At 41.2% G+C, this 19,898-nt stretch overlaps 1 protein-coding gene and 1 pseudogene across 1 annotated transcript; one reads left to right on the forward strand and one right to left on the reverse strand.

Annotated features, from left to right (window-relative positions):
* Positions 1-502: 502 nt before the first annotated feature.
* LOC139714060 (E3 ubiquitin-protein ligase RNF8-like) lies at positions 503-17,890 on the reverse strand. Its single transcript, XM_071625787.1, has 8 exons — positions 17,795-17,890; positions 12,209-12,337; positions 10,592-11,440; positions 9,258-9,434; positions 5,796-5,912; positions 4,350-4,487; positions 3,354-3,558; positions 503-544 (listed from the first exon to the last, which is right to left on the reverse strand). The coding sequence occupies exons 1-8, from the start codon at positions 17,888-17,890 to the stop codon at positions 531-533; spliced, it is 1,725 nt and encodes a 574-aa protein (XP_071481888.1). The 3' UTR covers positions 503-530.
* Positions 5,945-7,379, forward strand: LOC139714063 (uncharacterized; annotated as a pseudogene).
* Positions 17,891-19,898: the final 2,008 nt, after the last annotated feature.

Genomic DNA, 19,898 nt, shown 5'->3' on the forward strand with positions numbered 1-19,898 from the left:
CGACCTCAACTACCGGAGCCGCCGCGTCTCGACCCTGCTCTAGAAAGAATGTAGGGATACAAACAGAGTGCAGAACGATTTAATCAAACCCTTAAAGTCCCTGTGAGCACTGGTGGTGTCTGACTGAAAAAAACAAGAAGCTCAAGGAGAGTCTGTAACATTCGCTCTCATGGGTAGCTAGTGAGCATCCTCTGAAGATTTTGCTGTATGTCTTTTAGGATTGATTCAAGCAGTTTCTCTTTCTTAGGTGTGGAGAGGATCTATTTATATTTGTTCATGAACAGCAATATTCGCACTTCCTCTTCCGTGCTCTCCGCCTATTCTACCAGTAGGCGTCGCTGTCTTCCTCGTCCTCGCTGCGATCAGTAATGATGGTTCCATCCTCATAGCGGACCCGGTATGATCCCCAAGCATCCCGCTCCCAGTAGTAGTCCTCTGGGTCGGGACTCTCGTAAGAAGACGCGTCATCTTCTTCACTGTCGTCGGAGACCTCCACGGGCTCGTCATTTCTGTGGCGTCGAACCCTGCCATCATTTCCTGCGTCCTGCTCTACATAAGAAGAAGACGGGATAGAATAGTGGGGTGGTTATCAAGCAGAGATGAAGTCAGCAAAGCCCAGTCCTGCTCCAACCATCGATGATCTCCTAAAAAGATGACCAATTCTCATGTACAAACTAACTTAAGGTGCATTTAGAGCAAATTTTTCTGGATGGAAACATATTTTTGAAACCATAATTTATGGTTTACATTTTGTTATCAATGGTTATCATGATTATAAACACAGTTTATGAAATGCACTGTGGAAGTGCGATTCAAAACCACATTTAACAGGAAGAAAAGTTTTGAAAGTTTGGTCATATGCACAACCGAGATTTCAGACACAATTTAGACAATGTCAAAATTGTACTGAAAAAAATATGCAGGTCAGCTGATCATTGTTTGATCCAATTGCCAAGGGAGAAGCTGCGTATAGTGAGATGTGCATTCAGTTGTCACAGTCCAACGACCCCACACACACAAAAAAAAAACAACACTTGGGAGAACCTATTATATGTGCTGCTTTGTCAAACCATGTTGCAAAACATTGTCTCAAAACTAGGTTTTAAAACCATGCTTCTTGGTACGCAAAATATTCTAAATGCAGCCCTAAACAAGAAGTAGAGTTAAGTTTGGGAGACGAATCGCTCTACGAGCAATTTTGCACTCTTTATGATGCAGACATAGGGATACAAACAATATGCTATTTATAAGTGCACATGTACACACAGGGCAGGTTGGCACATACTGCATAAACGCCATATATTTCGCAGAGTTAAATTTTTGCAAATTTTGCAAGTCGGGTTTTATATGTCAAATTAACAACAGACAAATATATTAGCTCTGATCCTTACATGAATGCTACATACATTGTACATGTACTGGTACGCAGTACACAGTACATGAACAAGGTGCGTGACAATACAGCTTACTAGGCCTTGAGTCGTGGCGGCTCCTCCTGTGTGAGTGGATGCGCACATTTTTTTCTATTATATAATGAGTGACTAATATTGATTTCTCCCTCTATTGCTGCATGCATATACAGGAGCAGATACATGAAAGCAAGTTACTTGATTAATTGAGCAGTAAAGCAAAAAGTAGGTTTCATGCCAAAAGCCATATCTGTGCGCAAAACTAAAAAGCCGCTGTCACACTGGCAAAGTATTGTGAAGTTCAAGATTGCATCCTTCTAGATCTCAAAGTTTTACCAGTGTGACCGCAAACTTCCCACAAAACTTCTTAAACTCACTCAAACCCACTCAAACTAGGGATATTTCCCGCACCCCCGCCAATCTTTTCAATCTTTGCGCATCGTGAATGCTTGCAGCTGATAACGTGCAAAGTTTGTCACATGACCAGTCTACCACATGTTTGTGGGCTGTGCCTCAGAAGCATAAGGTCACTGTGATGTATGTGTGTACCTAGCTATGCAACAATCATGAGCTGTCACACATTGCGCTTTCATTTTTGTTGCGCATGTGCACACGTGACCCATAGCTCGAGAACTATTGAGAACTGAAGTTGTCTGCCAGTGTGTACAAACTTTGCGAAGACTTCGCAATCTTAGATGTGTCAATGAAGAAAGAAGCAGAAAGTCAGATTTTCTAAAATATCTTGCCAAATAAAAAAGCTGGTACATTTTCTGGATTCATGGTAACAATTTGTTCACCCTTCTACAAAACAGGTGATGCATGTGTCTTTTCATGCGTCAGTAAGAAGAGTTTACATGCAAGAACTATGGAATCTAGTCTTAACAATTCCACAGTCACCTTATGCACACAATTCCAACCTATGCACTCAGACCTGTGCATCATTTGTATACTAACTGTGAATAGTAAAACCCTGTATTACACAGATGCAGCATCAAACCACCTGTAGATATTTGGGCTCTAGGACTTGCTTGGTATAAAGAAGGATTACAAAGATTGTGCAACCAAGGAGGTGTTAGAGAAGGAGAAGAAACAAGAATCTCTCCATTGTACCCATCCTCCATGCCGCCCAGAAGTTATGCACTCTGTTGCAGGTGTTAATAAATTGCTTTGGCAAAAGACAGCACTTATGTTTAAGCATGCATCATTCCTAAAATACAACATACCTAGCCAGCAGCAATTCGTTGTCCCGTTCAGAATTTTTCGGCATCAATAGTTTAGTGTGCAAAGAATACAGGACATGCTACGAAAATTGGTAAAAATTGTATTTTTTGAACTGTAAAATGCCACTAAACATGCAAAAACGTGCATTTGCCAATGACGTAATTTGAAAGATTTAAAATATAAGTGCAAACCTGACAAACAATATTATGCACAAATACACCAAAGATGTTTTTTTTTAATGAGATACAAATACTCCTTTTTCAGTCTGGGGGTATCAATAACACAGAGATTTCAAGAAAAACTTAAAGTAACCGTTCCGTACAAGATTACCACCAACTTCCATACAGAATTTCAACATTTCCCCTGAAATGCAGCTTAAAATTTTTATTAACAAGAATCTCTTCCTTGGTCGTCATATCCAAACTCTTCAGAAGAGCGGCTTGGAGCGTGGAACATCAGAGGCAGTGAAATGCTAGAGCATTAAATTGTCATGCTATAGAACCTACGCATAAATTTGCACAAACTGCGAAGCGATTCCATTCCTTCTCTAACACCTCCCTGGTGCAAAACAGAGACAAACAGAAAGGATGGAGATCAATTGGGTGGGGGGGGGGGGATTAGTGGATGGCACTGAAGGAAGAAAGACTACCACAAAACACAATGAGTGGCGAATAAAACTAGCGTCCACTCCTGTCCACTGCGAGTGACCTACTTGTTTCTTACCCTGTCTTTCCTGCAGGATTTCTCGTCGCCTCTGTCTCGCCTCCTCCCCCAGCCTCTCCACCATCTTGTCGATGTAGTTGTCGAGGACGATGGAGCGGTTGTGGGAGCTCGTGGGGGCGCGGCAGATCGGGCACTCCCTCTTGCGCTTCAGCCAGGCGGCGATGCAGTACGCGCAGAACGAGTGGGAGCAGTTCAAAGTGGTCGCCTGTCGTTAAGTTCCGCGAGAAAAAGAAATACAATATTACACGGAGTAATCCATGTAAGAGACTTCTTTGTGAGACTCCTTGAGGCCATCTTGTGGCACAGCCACATCATGAATCATATGGGATAATGTGATTGCACAATATATGTTTCACTTCAACTTCAAATTATGTCACACTTTCAGTGATGATTTCTAGTGCTGCCAGGTAAAGCCTGATATGAGATGTACATCTATTCATGTTTGGAGAGTGAACTAGGGAAATTTTCACATCATAATCTACATGCTGTATCAAATTAAGATTCACAGTACAGTGCACTCCTGTTATAACGAACATGGTTATAACAAAATTCCGGTTACAACGAAACAAAAATTCAGGCCACCGCATTATCCGTTCTATGTTTTTTATTGTTTACTTGTTCGTTTATAACGAAATTTCGATATAACGAAAGAAAATTGCCGGTACCACGAAGTTCGTTATAATGGGAGTACACTGTATTTCAACTCATCAAGCACAAGACATTGCATTAAATGTATGAGCAGAGGTATATCTTTATAACATATAACATAAATGATATCATATCTACTGTATTCTTTGAATACTTTCAGTAGCTTGTCATCCCTTTCATCCCTTTATTCACATAAAAGACCCCACTTCATCATATCGATCGACATAAGACTGTGTATTTACTGTTTAATGATTAGTACGAGTGGTCCAAAAAATCCAAAACAACATTCACTCATCTGCTCTAATCCACCAACAGTCTTTCTTTTTTCCCTCTTGACAGGGATTTTACCTGTATGAAGAGTTCTGAACAGATACTGCACTGCAGTTCATTTTCCATGACATCTGCAAAATCTTCCAGTGCTGCTTGCCGAGCCTTTGCTATCGTCTCCTGCTCTTCTTGCTCACGTTTTTGCCGGCTTGCTTCCACCTAGTTTAAAAAATAAAAAATAAGATAATACACAATTTTGTTCCTAATCTTGTGGTCAATTAAACAGGGTTGTAATATCTGAAATTTCAAAGGGGAACACCAGACTTATGAAAAGTTAGTCTGATAAGAAGGCGTAAATTTTCATAAGCATAACAGTCGAAATTTGATGAATATCAAGGATGTTCAGAATTTGCGAAGTTTCGCTGATTTTCATGTATAGTTTTTGAACAGCCAAGATAAATACTGGCATTCAAATCAGTGAGATATCATCAATGCCTCACAACTTGCTATGCAGTCTGCACACAAAGTCTTGAAATTTCAAGTTTTCTGTTCAAATGCAATTATGCCCCAGTCTCAAATCCTAACATATCACTAATCATCATCACATGATCACTATTTGGAAGTTCTCCAGCTAGGAATAACATTGCTTCACATTTTCATTGCAGAAAAAAATGAATTTTAGTAACTTCTGTACAAGATCAATATAAAATTGTAAGGGGATGACATCCTCAGATCGCTCATTGGCATATTCATATCAACTGTTTGAGTACTGTTTTGCAAGCAATAGCAAAACTATATAATTTCATAACTTTCATAATTCTTATTGAGTTTTGATCAAATCTCAATTATTCTTTCTTTTCAGACTAACTTTTAACGAGTCCGAAATTCTCCTTTAAAAGAGAACGTTGCGTGGTGGAGGTTTTGATTTTTATTGACATAAATCTTCGCAGTGAACATCAATGATTTTCTTAACAATGAACAATCTTTGTTGTTCACACAAGGGAACTCCAAATAATTCTCCCTATCGCATCTATCTGTAAATACTCAAATAGTGGCTCCGCAACTTAATTTGCATAACAATTTTTCAACAACGTGCCAATGCACAGTGCAAGATCTATTTGATCGTACATGAAAAGCATGGAGCATTATCTCCAAACCATATAACAATTTGTAGATTTTCTCACCAATTGTTATGTGTTGGAAAATGAAATATGAGGTTATAAGCTCAGAAAATGCATTTCTATGGTGAAGTGACAATGTTTTAGTCACGATAAAAATGGAAAAACTAGATGTGATTACCGCACATACGCTCAGCCCATGCCTGCTGCACAGTAACTCAGCATCACTGGAAGTCTATACGTGAACACACCGTTTGACCTTCGCATGTTGCAAGTGGGTGCGTAAGATCACCTCATACCTTTGCACTTAGTTACAGCCAACGTATGGACCAGACAGATATCAGCAAAATGTTTATATTTATATGCAATAGGGAGAGTTAATTCTGAATATTTGTACAACCAGACAAACCTCCATCTCCATGTCTGTCTTCTCCTTCTCTTTCTGCTGAATGATGGCGTCGAGTCGTTGTTTTTCTTCCTCCAAGCCTCTGTCCTTCTCCAGAGCCGTGTGCAGCTTCTCTTCAACCTACCGGCAAAACGACAATGGTTGCACACGTAATGGTATCGCTCTATTGTAGTTCTCGCAAGCCCGCAAGTACACAAAACACATCAACCGGAGGCCTTAGCACTGTTGTATCAAAATCCACCAAGTTGTCATACTCTGTCTATGCCCATCATTCATTGGCTGCCACCAAAACATTATTATAGAACAGGTAGCGAGAATCCTGCGATCTGATTGGTTGAGAGCTGTGCGTTGATTTTTACTGGACAGACGTTCGATATCTAATGATTATTACGATCACTGACGATAGCCACTGTAAACAAGCTATCGCACACTTTTAGGCTACTGTACGAGCAAGATGGCTGCGGCAGCCCCGGTTATTTTGATCTCTTGACTGACTGCGAAATAGCTGCTTTACTTGACAGCTCGGATACTGCAAGCACTAAAAAATCAATCAAATTTGGATATTCTAGATTGGAGACTTTCGCAAGGATTTAACCTGTGGATTTAACTGACATTTCTGTGCATGATTTGGACACTTTGCTGACTTCATTTTATGCATCGGTACGTAAAGAGGATGGTTTACTGTATATTAAGAAGTCCATGCAATACATCAGGTACAGGATTCAGCGTCACTTTCTTGACAAGCACAATATTGACATCTGTAACAAAACTCACTTTCCTGAGAATGTTCGTATGTTAAAGGCAGTTTTAGTTAAACTGAAGCGAGAGGGACTCGGCAGTACTAAACACAAGGACCCAATTTCTCCAGCTGACTTTGAAAAGATAAAATCATCAGAGCAAACGTATTGCACCAAACCACAAGGACTACAAAACAAGGCATTCATGGATATTTTAACCTTCTTTGGTAACCGAGGAAGGGAGAATATTCGTGATTTTAAAGCATCTGACTTAACTGTGTGTACTGATGAAGATGGAATTCGATATGTGAGGAAACGTGATCAGCTCACTAAAAATCGCAGGGAGAATGACGATGTAGTTGAAAGTGGAGGGTTCATGTATGAAATCCCTGGAAATGACAGATGTCCTGTCAAATCATTCCAGTTCTATGTTTCAAAACTAAATCCATCTTGCCAAGGGTTTTGGCAGAAGCCTAAACCAACTGCACCACTGAGTGATAATGACCCATGGTACTGTAACATTCCAGTAGGGATAAACACTCTGGCCAACAAAATGAAAGTGATCTCAACTGCTGCCAAGTGCAGTTAGGTTTACACAAACCACTGCCTCCGGGCAACGTGTGTTACCACACTCGACAATGCTGGATTTCCATCAAGAGACATAATGTCTGTCAGTGGACATCAGAGTGAGAGTTCGCTCAAGATCTATTCAAAAACCAGCAATGAAAGAAAGAAGGAGATGTCTAGTAAGATCGCAAGCAAGATTCACTTGGGTAAGGTGAGCTCTTGTCCATCTACGTCTACAACAGTGCCAGTGGATAATGCAGTTGATGTTGACGTTCGGAACTAGCAAGTGGCTCTTCAGACTGCACCAACATCACCATCTCGCACCCGAGCACCATTTACAGAAGTGCAACAATCTGTACAGCCTGCTCAACGCCAACTCTCCGTTTCACTGTCATCAGACAGCAACACTGTGTGTACTACCAGTCATAGTCATAACTTCAATTTCAACAACTGCGCAGTACACATCCATAACAGCTAGTCATGTTGCTATGGACTTGTAAATGCGTTAAGTGTTTGATGTGTCTATAGACATGTACGTATGCGTTCTTGAACTTGGAGTTGGACTCGAACTTCCATACTTACAACGCTGCTACAATGCAAGCAAGATTAGAAGGCCTTCATTTCAGAAATGGTAAGTTTTAGTATTGCATTTCATAAAAATTGAAATAAAATGACTGAAAATGTGTTAAAAATCCATTTTTTTCAATCATGCGTCCGGTAATTACCGACGCATGGCTAGCCATGCATCCAGTAAATTTGCCATGCGTCGGTAATTACTGGACGCATGGCTAGCCATGCATCCAGTAAATTTGCCATGCGTCGGTAATTACCAGATGCATGGTTGAAAAAAAATTTGATTTTTGGCCAAAATTTGTCCACCGTTCTATAACAGATTATGCACATGTCTTTTCGTGTGTCGCACCTCATGGGTTAAACAGTTCCATAGTTACCTTATGTACACAATTCCTACCGACACATTCAGACCTGTGCATCATTTGTATACTGATGAAATCCCTCCACTACAGATATCAATGCTTAAATTCTCTTATGTGACCATTCTTTACAAATCAAGTCAAATTCAAATCATACTAGCTCAAACAAGTTCACTGCCAGTGATGTCACATGGGACCCTATGGAAGAATAGCTGTGTAATATTAATACAACTGACTTTGGGCCATTCCCTGTTTCGAGTCTACGGCAATTACCCCTGGGCAATTACCCCGCACCCTTCCCCTGACCCTAACCCTAACCCTATTCCTAATCCTGAACCTAACCCTAACCCAAACTCTAACCTAAACCTAACCCTAATCCTAATCTTTACTCCAACCATATCACTAACCAGAATTTAGAGGGGGGGGGGGGGGTAATTGCCCTGATACACCTGTTTCACCTGTATGGTGGTATGAATTCCTACCTTCTCTTTCCTGAATTCTATTTTTTTTAAATCTATTTATCTTTTGTAATATGACAAAGATACAACCTGCCACATGACCAGGGTGGCTCTGTTTTTAGGTACCTACAGAAGCAAGCTCAAACAATCACATCAGTTTACGACAATATTTACAACTTGGTGATTTGCTAAATCACCACATAATTATGCAGACCTCATTTCAAAGCCCTTAGTTGGAGCTTCTTTCTCTGTGGGGTAAAAACTTAAGGAGTAAAATTATAGCATATCACGCGTTCCAGAAAGAAATGCGAAACTTGAATAATCAATTTAACTGTTTTATTTCATACTGTCCATCAGAGAGGAAATTTCATTTTTTTCCTAATCTTAATTCAAACTACACTCTTTGAAAGAAGTCCACTTGAATATGGCTTGTAGTTATAATGATTCTAGGACAATTATCCCCTGGATAATTACCCCAGACCCTTCCCCTGACCCTAACCCTTACCCAAACTCTAACCCTAAACCTAACCCAAACCCTAATCTTTACTCCAACTGTATCACGGGGGGGGGGGGGGGGGGGGGGGGGGGGGGGGAGGGTAATCGTCCTTGGGGGTAATTGTCCTTGGGGGTAATTGCTGTGATACGGTCATCATACACCTCTCTTATATCTATAGGGCCAAATTCTCTTTTGGCATAATGGTGGCCATTTTGTAGGTGTTATAACAGAAAGCTCAAAAGTTAAGGAATGGCTTTTTTAAAGAAGCAGCTCACCTTTTCTTTCTCCCTGATGACAGCCTGCTTCTCTGCCTCCAGCTGGGCCAACATCTGGGCCTCCTTCTCCCTGATGGCCTCCTCTAGCTGGCCCCTCATGGCCTCCTGCTCCTCCTTCAGGTTCCGGTCCTTCTCCGCCAGCTGCTTGCTGAACTCCTCCTGCAGTGTGCTCTCAACCTGTGATTGAAGGGAGGAGGGACTGCATCTCGTGAAATGAAAGTGGAGTGTGTGTAGGGGTGTGCGTGTGTGCGTGTAGCTGACTTAAAACAATTCCGTTGGTTGAGAACCAGAAGGGCACACCTAACAAGACATTGTACTGCATTCAATACTGATTTTGCTTTCTAAGTGCTATCTTGCTTCAAAATGTTAGTTACCATCTTCAACATAGCTTAAAATTGTTGGGTTAACTTCAAATTGTGGTCTTTAAAAAATAGTAAAATGGCACTATCTGGAAGGATATTGTCCAAAAAATAAATGCTCTGAATGCTTGATCATGAAATCCTGAATATGCATGTTGACTACCTAAATTCAATGAAACTTGGATATGAATTAATCACTTTATTGGGGTTTGGAAAAATTCTATCATAATAACTTTCTTTTCTGGAAAAAAAAATACATAAAAGTGAAATCATCTTGATATCTCCATGACATCCTAATTTTCGAGATATAGATGTTTTCGTATTTCCACCAAATTCCTTTGGAATGAATAGCTAGGCTTATCACTAATCTATTTCTTTATTCCCAATATCCTACCTGGAAAGAGAACTATTAAAATAACCTTGAGCAATATCACTTAACTCCAGAGGCACTGGCAAAAGAAAGATCAACAGATATAGATCAGCTTTGATGTTAACATATATCACTACTTTGTGGGATAAATGGTGGGGTTACACTAAAGCTTAGATCCTTACCTAAATGATATGATCAACCTAGATTTTGGAATTTCCAACACAAATAACACTTCATTAGCAATGATAATTCTGCTTCGGTGCCGTAACTTTTTTACAAAGTTTTGCCTTCTGAATACTTGAGCAAGCATGTGGACCTCTTGGGCACCATCATCAAATATTACGGTGATGTGATATATTTAAGAAAAATTCTGCCATGGCAATATGGATTATGATAAAGAATTCTTTGCTGAATGTGAGCATGTAAACAGAAATTCACTTAGCAAACTACATTTACTCTTAAAACTGTTAAATACTGTTCACTTCCAGTGTGATTCCCTCAAATATCACAAGATTTGATACCTCTTTCTGCACATTATTCAGTCTAATACAACATCTTCCTGGCAAACTCTGTACAGCAAATTTTGTAGCAAAGAAAAGCTGTACCTTCTCTTTTTCGTGCAGGAGGTCTTCTCGCTGCTGTCGAAGCTGCTCCATCAGCACCGTCTCCTTCTCCTTGACCTGCGTCTCCAAGACAGCCTGCATCTCCTCCTGCATCTTGGCCAGGGCCTCCTCTTTCTCCTTCTGGAGTCGATTCTGCATCTTCAGGGCTTCCTCCTGGAGCTCCAACAGTTTCTCGTCCTTCTGCCGCAGCTCCTTCTCTTTCTCCTCCACCCTGGTCTTGTAGACCTCCTCCAGCCTCACGTTCTCCTCCTGTTCCTCCTCCTGCTTCTTGACGGTGGAGCGGAGTCTCTCCAGCACGTTCCCTTCCTTGGTGCTGTTGAGGAGATCCATCAGCTCCTTCATCTCTTCCGTCGACATGTTGGAGCCGAGCTCCTCTGCCAGTTTCCTGAACTCCGAGTTCTTGGAGTCGACAGCAGAGTCACCCTCGCATGAAACCCTAGTCCTCTTTGCCTCTCCCGACGTCGACGGGACGTTGGCCGTCGAGTCGGGAAAGGCGTTGCCGTCCTCGCTTGCTTTGCGCTTTCTGTCCACCGGTAGGGAACCACTGCCACCACCGGCCTGCGAGTTGCTCTTGACGCTGCTTTCGCTATCAAGGTTCACCGATCCTCTGGCAGCAAACCTTTGTCGCACCTTCTCCGCCCTCCTCTTCCATGCTTTGAGGAGTTTCTCCACCTCCTCCGCAGACTGTTCTAATTTGCTCACAAGGTAAATAAACTCATTTGTCTCCCCAGCTGTGGGCTTCCTGCCCAATTCCAACTTATCTCCTTCGCTTAACGTTGTAGGCGCCAACGGATGCACTCTCTGATCATTGACATAAACACCATTCAAACTCTACATGGAGGAAAAATGGAAGCAAATTATCTCTAAGTCAATACTAAAATACAATTACTCATGGTGAAACTTCATATTCTGCTCAAGTGTCAACAAGTCCAAGAGAATAAAGTAAAGAAACAAATTTGCAATCTCTGATAATGATCCTTTCCTTTGTAAATCCAGTCGTTCTCTAATGCTTTTCATGAAATATCTTACAGTGCAGGTTTTAAAACCATCTTGCAGGTTGGGCAAATAATGCATCTTCAACCGATCTTACTCAACCATTACTTCCTGTAAAGAAAGAAAGGTGCTCTGATAATCTTACAAAGAAGCATTAAGTCCTAATCTCCAATATCAGTGCATCAAAAAGTTTCTGTTAAACAGGCTGTCAATTTATTAGAAGAACAAGCTACTACATCGTATGATTATTGAAAGTAGTCCTGCAAGACAACTTCATCTCCTGACCGACACTCACTATCTGCAGTAGTTTCATTACCTGCACTGGTTTTTAGTATCATCACGACATCAGTGTCTCCTTACATTACTATTACTAAACAAAACTTTCGATTGCTACACAGATGTTATTATGTGTCAGCACACAAACTGTACTGCTATTTTGGGTCAATATATCCATCAATCAATCCATCATCACATGCATGCCTTCTGTGACCAAGATTCAACTTTATGAAGTCACCATATGTGGAAGAAGTACTGCACTTCTAGTCTCTCAGGGAAAGTAATTACCCAGATGGAAGGCAAAAAGGTCTTATGTCCCAGAGTCATTACCTTGTTGTCGATCACAGTCCAGCTCCCGTCCTCGAGCTGCTTGAAGATGCAGTGTTTGCGGGAAAGATTCAACGCATTCTTGGCTGCCACCATCTGGATAGTCACATCTGTACCTCTCCCAATAGATACCTGCATACGGAGAACACAACATACAACTGTTAAGTATCCCAACTACAATACTAGCACTGATATGCCCAGCACTACACATCATAAAAAGCAATGAGCAATAAACAATGGTAATTTAAGTTTAAGAGAGATTTAGCTCAAGACCTTGAGGACACAAAAGTTGTTCTCAAAAACATCAACCCTCCCCCATTCACAAATTAAATAGGGTCCTGAAATTCATTGAAGTTAAATTCACTGCCACAGGTCACTGTGTGAAATCTGCATCACATAATTACAAACAATAATAACACGATTGCATGCTTCTGGATGGACTCACACTAGATGCTGGACTTAAAATTTACAGAACATATTTCAGAAGTCTACAGTCTACACCATTAATTGATGGAGAACAGGGTTAGACCCTGGTCACATCCAGTAAAAGCTCCCAAGGATATTTCAAGCATTTCTAGTTTTCAGGACACTAATTTTTTTTTTAATTTATTCGATAATATAATATTTTTGGTGTTTGAATACACCATTTCAAAGAGGATAGATTGAAGATTTTCAATGATATTTTCTGCTGATAGATTTCAAGTATTATTGCAGTACAATCTTATGAAAAAAAGAAAAGTTTCTATTGAAAAATCTGACCCCTCCAGATATTGCATAGCCAAAAAGCCCAGCCTGATTAGGGTCACACATAGTGAATCGTCATGAGCGCAATGTGCTCTTTTCAATTGGGCAAAGCCGAGCTGAGTAGTGCACCACTTCTTTAATGGAGTGTGTAATCTGGTTTCATTGCTCAAGTAAAGACCATGTACATTATTTGTTTTCATTTTATACAACTCCTTGGATGTCAGCGAATGCTGTCCACATCAATTCTTGAATTCAGGTACAGAAATGGCAACCACTTTCTCATGAAAGGCAAACGTGTGGCACAGTCCAGTCAGTTGTACACAAAAAGCGATTGAGTTGTTGCCAGTAGAATGAGAGACAGAATGCATAGTTGTAACTGATACACTGATAGAGTGCATGCAGTCAGCAAAGGTATGTTTATGGTGAGATTAGAGGTGTGCAACGGTGATGGGATAAGGGGAAAATGGATATGAACAAAAAGACAGAGTTTTAAAAAGGCAAACTTGGAAAAAATAAAACAAAAGATTTACAAAATAGAAGATGAACCTAAAATGAAAAAACGACAACAAAGGTACGAAAGAACAAGAGAAACTTAAATTATAAGGAATAGAAAGGGATTAGATGGATATGTTTGAAAAGAAAGGAAGAAAACAAAACAAAAATGTGAAGGATAAAGAAAAGATAGAATCTTAGAATGGAAGAGAAATGAATTCAAACTGCAAGAAAGGAAAGATGAATAGAAAGGAAAGCAAGAGAATTTACAGGTAGAAAAGGAAATAAAGAAAACAATACATACAAAGAAGGAAAGAGAAGAAAAAGATATATGGGAAAGGAAAAAAAAAAAGAAACATACAATAGCTGGAGGGAAAGACAACCTGAAGGAAAGAAAGAACAGAGTGATAGGCAGGAATTAAGATTGAATAGGAAATTGAAAAAAAAAGCTAGACAGGAGGGGGAAAAAGAAAAGATTAAAGACACTCAGTCGTGGCGAGTGGTTTGTGCGGCACGGAGACGAACGCAACACGCTGCCTCCCCCATTCTGTATCAAATGTAGTGACCCCGAATGAGAATAGCGCTGGCTCAATGGGTCAGCGAACAAAACGTAAGAGTTCTGTGGGCTACAAGAGAGCTCTCTGTCCTAATCTCCTACCCCAAAATGGCTGTCCAAGTGAGCCACGGGAGCTTCCGAATGGACGCACACTCTCAGTGCACATGTGCACGAAGAGAGGCCAAAAGAGCCACGCGGCTTCTGACCTCTCTCCTCCAATCACCGCAGCTCGCGGTGACAATATTTGTGTATGATGCGTACACACACGCACAACACACACACACGTCTTCTGGCCTCTCTCCTCCAATCACCGCAGCTCGCGGTGACAATGTTCGTGTATGATGCGTACACACACACGCACACACACACACACACACACGTGTCTCAGTGGCAGCATTGTTCCACACGTTTATGGATATAGCACCGAGTCTGGCATTGCGCGATTGCATGCACAAACTTCGGTCGTTTGGAGTTTACGTACCATTAGGGATGGCGATCGGCTGCCTTTAACATGAAGGAAAGGGGAGGTTACGAATGTACGAATACTTTAAAATGAAAGAAAAAGGATAGAAGGAAAGACTGAGAGAGAGAGAGAGAGAGAGATAAAGGAATGCACACACACACAATTTCAACCACTGTGTATACAACTGCTATTCTGCAAGACTTCGCTGATGGAAAGGGGAAAAAAACAGTTTAGCTTTTCAAAGACAATATAGAAAGAGCCGGGCATGTGATGATGACTGCATTCATATACGATCGACCAAGTAACTGTATGCGCTGATTGTTCTGTACCGGTACCAAATGTTTGTGTGCAGAGCTGCATGTCAAGAGATGGAGTTACCGGGTATTCAAAAAATTTAACACTTGTAAAGCCAGTGTCATCACATAGAAACACTTCTACCAGCAGCTGATCAGAATTTGGAGACTCGGATGCAATTATTTTAGGTTATTGAAAATCTAGGCTTGGGTTTAACCGCAACAGTGAACCCACCCACCATGTACATGTTACTGGTTACAGCGCCCAGCAACAGGGTTAGGCTTTCACTGCGTTCACATTGTCCCCCGCGCCGCGGGGAAAGTCCCGAGCTGTGGGACTTTCTCCTCCAAAACCATAATGTGAACGCTCGCTGGGACTTGTCCCCTCGTCCCCGCGAATCAAGTCGGGTACGGGGACAAGATTTGGAGGGGAGAGTGACCTTGGGGCGAAATTGATAGCGTCCAGCTGTGGTCATCAAATGTGCGCATGCGCTATGCCTGGCAGAGCTCGCCCCAAGCCCCAATTGCCCCCACAGCTCGGGGACAGATGAGATACCAATGTGAACGGTCAGTCGTAAAAAAGATAAGATCTCTTGAGGCTGTCCCCGCGGCGCGGGGGACAATGTGAACGCGGGGTTTAGCGAGTTTGTGCATATTTAGAAATCACTTGACAAGGTGGTGTGAAAGTAACACTAGGCCTAGATGTCTGTAGTGTCTTGACTGACAGCCAGACCAGACTAGCCTGGCGACCACAAGTAATTAGATGAACTAATGAAGCACGCTCAAGCAAGATCAGGTAGTCCAGGCAGACCGTCTTAATTGACCACTGGATAATTGGTTATAAGATCATATGTCGACCCATAGTTTGTATACAATGTCCATGAACTATACCCACCTGTAAATAGGTTGTACAATACCAGCCAGAGGAAGAGTTGGCTGCCAGACATCAATAAAGTTAGACCCACTGCAAACTTGCTCTGTGTGCATATAGTCATTCTTCGTGTGAGAGAAGAATACTACAAATGGCGACGAGGATCCATTTGATTAGATTCAGTGAATTAAGGATCCATTTGATTGAATTCAGTGAGATTTGGGTCAATTCGATTAAATTCTGTGAACTCGGGATCCACAAGTGAGGATGGCAGCATTAAAAGAGGTCGATGTACCAGGAGTGGGGTGCTTCAACCCACATGGTGATCCAGCCCAGATTGCCCAGTCATGGACAAGATGGCTGAGGTCCTTTGAATTGTTTGCAGAAGGGAAAGGGGTGAAGAACCCCAACCAAAAGAGAGCACTCCTGTTACACTGCACTGGACAAGAAGTGCAGGACATTTTCTTTGCGATTCCTGATAGTGATGAGGAGTCAACGCAGGATGCATATGAGAAGGCCAAGAGAAAGTTGAACAGTTACTTTCAAACGAAACTGAATATACCGTACGAGCGGTACTTGTTCAAATGTCTAAACCAGAAGGAAGGAGAGACAACTGAACAGTTTGTAACAAGGCTGAGACAGAGAGCAGCAACATGTGCCTCCAGAATGCAGATGAGAGCATTCGCGATCAGGTGATCGAGAAATGCAGATCGCCAAAAATCCGTGCAAGACTGCTTGAGAAAGGGGATGACCTAACACTCGACCAACTGCGTACCATAGCAGCCACCATCGAATTGACGGAAAGTCAGACAAGGCAGATGAACGCAGGCCCCCAAACGTCATCACAGCATAGAGGTATCCATGTGCTCTCTAACCGACGACGACAGTCATCATCATCGAGCCAGAGAGAAAGGATGGATAGCCGACGCCAGCAGGGAGCCGCCAGACGACCGGGACCAGAGTGTTACCGCTGCGGCCGAGAAGGACATCTGGCCAAGGATACGCACTGCCCAGCAAAGGACAAAACTTGCAACAAATGCAAGAAAAAGGGACACTTTGCGAAATGCTGCAAGTCAAAAACTGTGAACAATGTAAAGAATGTAGGTCGCACCAAGTATGGAACAGGGATACACAATGTTCACGAGAACAGTGAGGACAATAAGGATGAGTTTGAGTATGATGAATATTCCTTTAATGTGAGAGGTGCCCCTTAGATCTAGTGTAACTATACACAGCACAGCCCTGTCGCTGTACACAAGTGTCGCGCCTGGTCAGGCTAGATCTAACTAGATTTCTAGCGCCCAACTTATCAGATAGCTAAAAAATTATTAGGTGTCATAATAAACTTCTATAGGTTGTTCTATTTTAACAATTTGATGTCTAGACTCCAGATTTAGCACATTAAAAATGGTAGGCTTTGCCTTTGACTTCTTTTCTATCGCAATGAAAACAGTCACACTAACGTTACAAAAATTGTCTCATGTACTAAAACAAAGAGTCAAGTTCGCAAGTCTTTCTTCTTGCTCTGCTTACATACAAATTGTAGATGCCTAACCATGTTAACATTACAAGTTTACAACAAAACTTCGTGATTGAGAAGCCATCACTTCATGAGTTCCAGTAACGTTAATGTTAGAGATCTAGAAAATTTGTTGGGACTGCGATATATGATCAGCTCCGTTTTTTGTTTTTTTTTTCCACCGTTAGTGTAGTCTACACTCCACAAAAACACACACTGCCAGTCACTGTCACTGCATTGACGGACTGGACTGAGCTGCATAGCTGCACTTGACCGACAAGTGCAAGTAGACCCCTACGTCTAATTCCGCGAAAAACTTCTCATTTATAATAATGACATTTGCTGGGTCAGAAGCGGAAAAAAAAAACTGACCCACCAAATATCATTCGCGGAATTAGACATACACGTGTAGGCCTACCTGTCAGTCAAGAGCTGCACTCACTCTAGGGCACACACGCACGGCATCCGCGGCATGCAGTGGGCTTCACTCGCTCGTACAGCTAACCTGTAGTGTTACACTCAGGTCTACACAACCCCAAGCCGCAACTTTCAAACATACTCAATGCACAGCACACTTAGCCGAATTTAACTTGGAATAAACTTTGAACATCTTGTCCGTATTGGTGCCATCATATTAACGGATGTCAGTACCTCATCACCGTTCTTCAGAGGAATTATGTTGTACTTGGACGTCGCCGTAGCTGAGTCCACCTTTTGTAAACACCACTGCGCTCCCGATCCCGCCATGTTTTCATACGGCAGGCAGTCGGTCAGCTCGATGCCAACTACGAAGCATTCCTGACGTAAGGTCAGGGATCGATTGATCAGATGCAAAGTCCTTGGTGCAAACCCAACTTGTCCCTACACGTATGCCGTGCTTGTTGTTGTTGATTAAGTCTTTCTTTGCGGTGTTCAACGTAAATGCGTGCGCTTTCTTTTCCATGCTATTCATTTACACACATGAACTACTAATGTCTTCATATATCTTTTCTCTTTTTTTTTTCCAGAGTAAAAAATAAATAAAATCCAAGTCTACAGTATGTGGTCCCTGACTGTATGTATTGCCATAAATGACAAATACATATAATGAAATGATGATGGTACTGCTATGATAGGGCCTACAGTACTGAAATTAAAATTGATGACAATAATTGTAGTAGCAGTAATAATAACAATAATAACCATCAGGAATATCATTATTATTATTACTATCATAATCATCACCATCATGATTGCAACTGCAACATTACAAACCCAGAGACTCCAACTCTCCCGTTTTCAACGGGAGATCTCCCGCCGAAAACCCATTTTTGCAAAATCTCCCGTTCTCCCATTTGAGATTTAATTTCTCCCGCCCTGGCTCAATGTCTCCCGTTGGAAAGGATTTCTCACTTACTGCTATCTTATGTTGCAAAAATAAGCCTTAGATAGCACCAGAGAGCATCTATAACCCTAGGAACTTCGCGCTTCGCACACATAAACTTGGAGTCTCCCGTTTGCTAGGGGTTTCAGGCGGGAGAATCTCCAGATCAGAAGGTGCTTGGGGTTGGAGTCTCTGCAAACCATTCCAATGTATATTTCGACGTTCTCATTCAAGAAAGCCAGTAAAGCATTCTTCCCCCTTTAAAGATACAACAATGTCTCGGTACGCCATCATGCATGTATAATAGTGCAAACGCAACTCTCACTTTCACCACATCTATTTTCGGTCATCACCATAAAAAAAAAAAATAAGCAGGAAAGAGTTCCATATGTCCCCCCCCCCCCCACTAGTTTGCGCAAAATGGATAGATTGCTATTTTTTTTTTTACTAATATCAAATGGACTAAATAAAGGTTATGTCATTTATGGGAAGAGTTCCCATAACCTTTATTTAGTTTATTATTAGTAAGGGGGAATGGTGGTTTGTTTATTTTGTGCAAGTTGGTGGGGGGGGGGGGGGGGGGGACATAAGGAACTCTTTCCAATATGCATACTGTACTGCATGCAGCACATATTAATTTATGTTTGAAAGTACACATTTGTATAACAAATCACAAAACACAACATATAACATTTTTATATGCTTTTATTACAATGTTAGAATTTGAATTGATCACAATATTCAAATAATCTGGTTAGAAGTAGAAAATGTACCTAGCAGTTACACTGACTTTGACACAGAGTGATGTGTCTTCAGCTGTGAATGGAGAATGTTACATTTTTCTTGAGTATCAATTACAGGTTTTGTGCGAAAGCAATACATCATTTCATGACAGAACTTGACATCTTTTCTGTTCACATTTTGCAGAGATGTGCAATGAAATAAATGGTTCATTGCAGTGTCCTCAATAGATGTAACACCAGCTCATGTTATATCATTCCGTGTGGTTCATTCTGATCAACTTTTGACATGCACAGTTTCCTGCCAAGTCGATTAGATTTACTTACTCATGATTTATTCATCAATCCTTTACACCAAGGTATATAATTATTTGCACCTATTGCATAATCATTCATTCGGAAAATAAATACAAATCAGATGTATCACATTAAAGTTTCAGACAAGTTTTACTGAGACTTTCCCAAAAAGTCACTAATGGCACATGAAGAGATCATAAAGCTTGACAGAAGAAACAAAAAAAAAAAATGATATAACATATTTCAGATACCCTATATTGATCAAAATTACTGATTTCTCAGTTGACTTTGAGTGTAACATGCTAAACCGATGTGCAGCATAATTCTGAGACATACTAATTCTAAAACAAAAAGT

Source organism: Diadema antillarum, unplaced genomic scaffold (assembly GCF_040938485.1).
Source record: "Diadema antillarum isolate AM-2024a unplaced genomic scaffold, OU_Dant_1.0 seq00002153_RagTag, whole genome shotgun sequence".
Classification (NCBI taxonomy): domain Eukaryota; kingdom Metazoa; phylum Echinodermata; class Echinoidea; order Diadematoida; family Diadematidae; genus Diadema; species Diadema antillarum.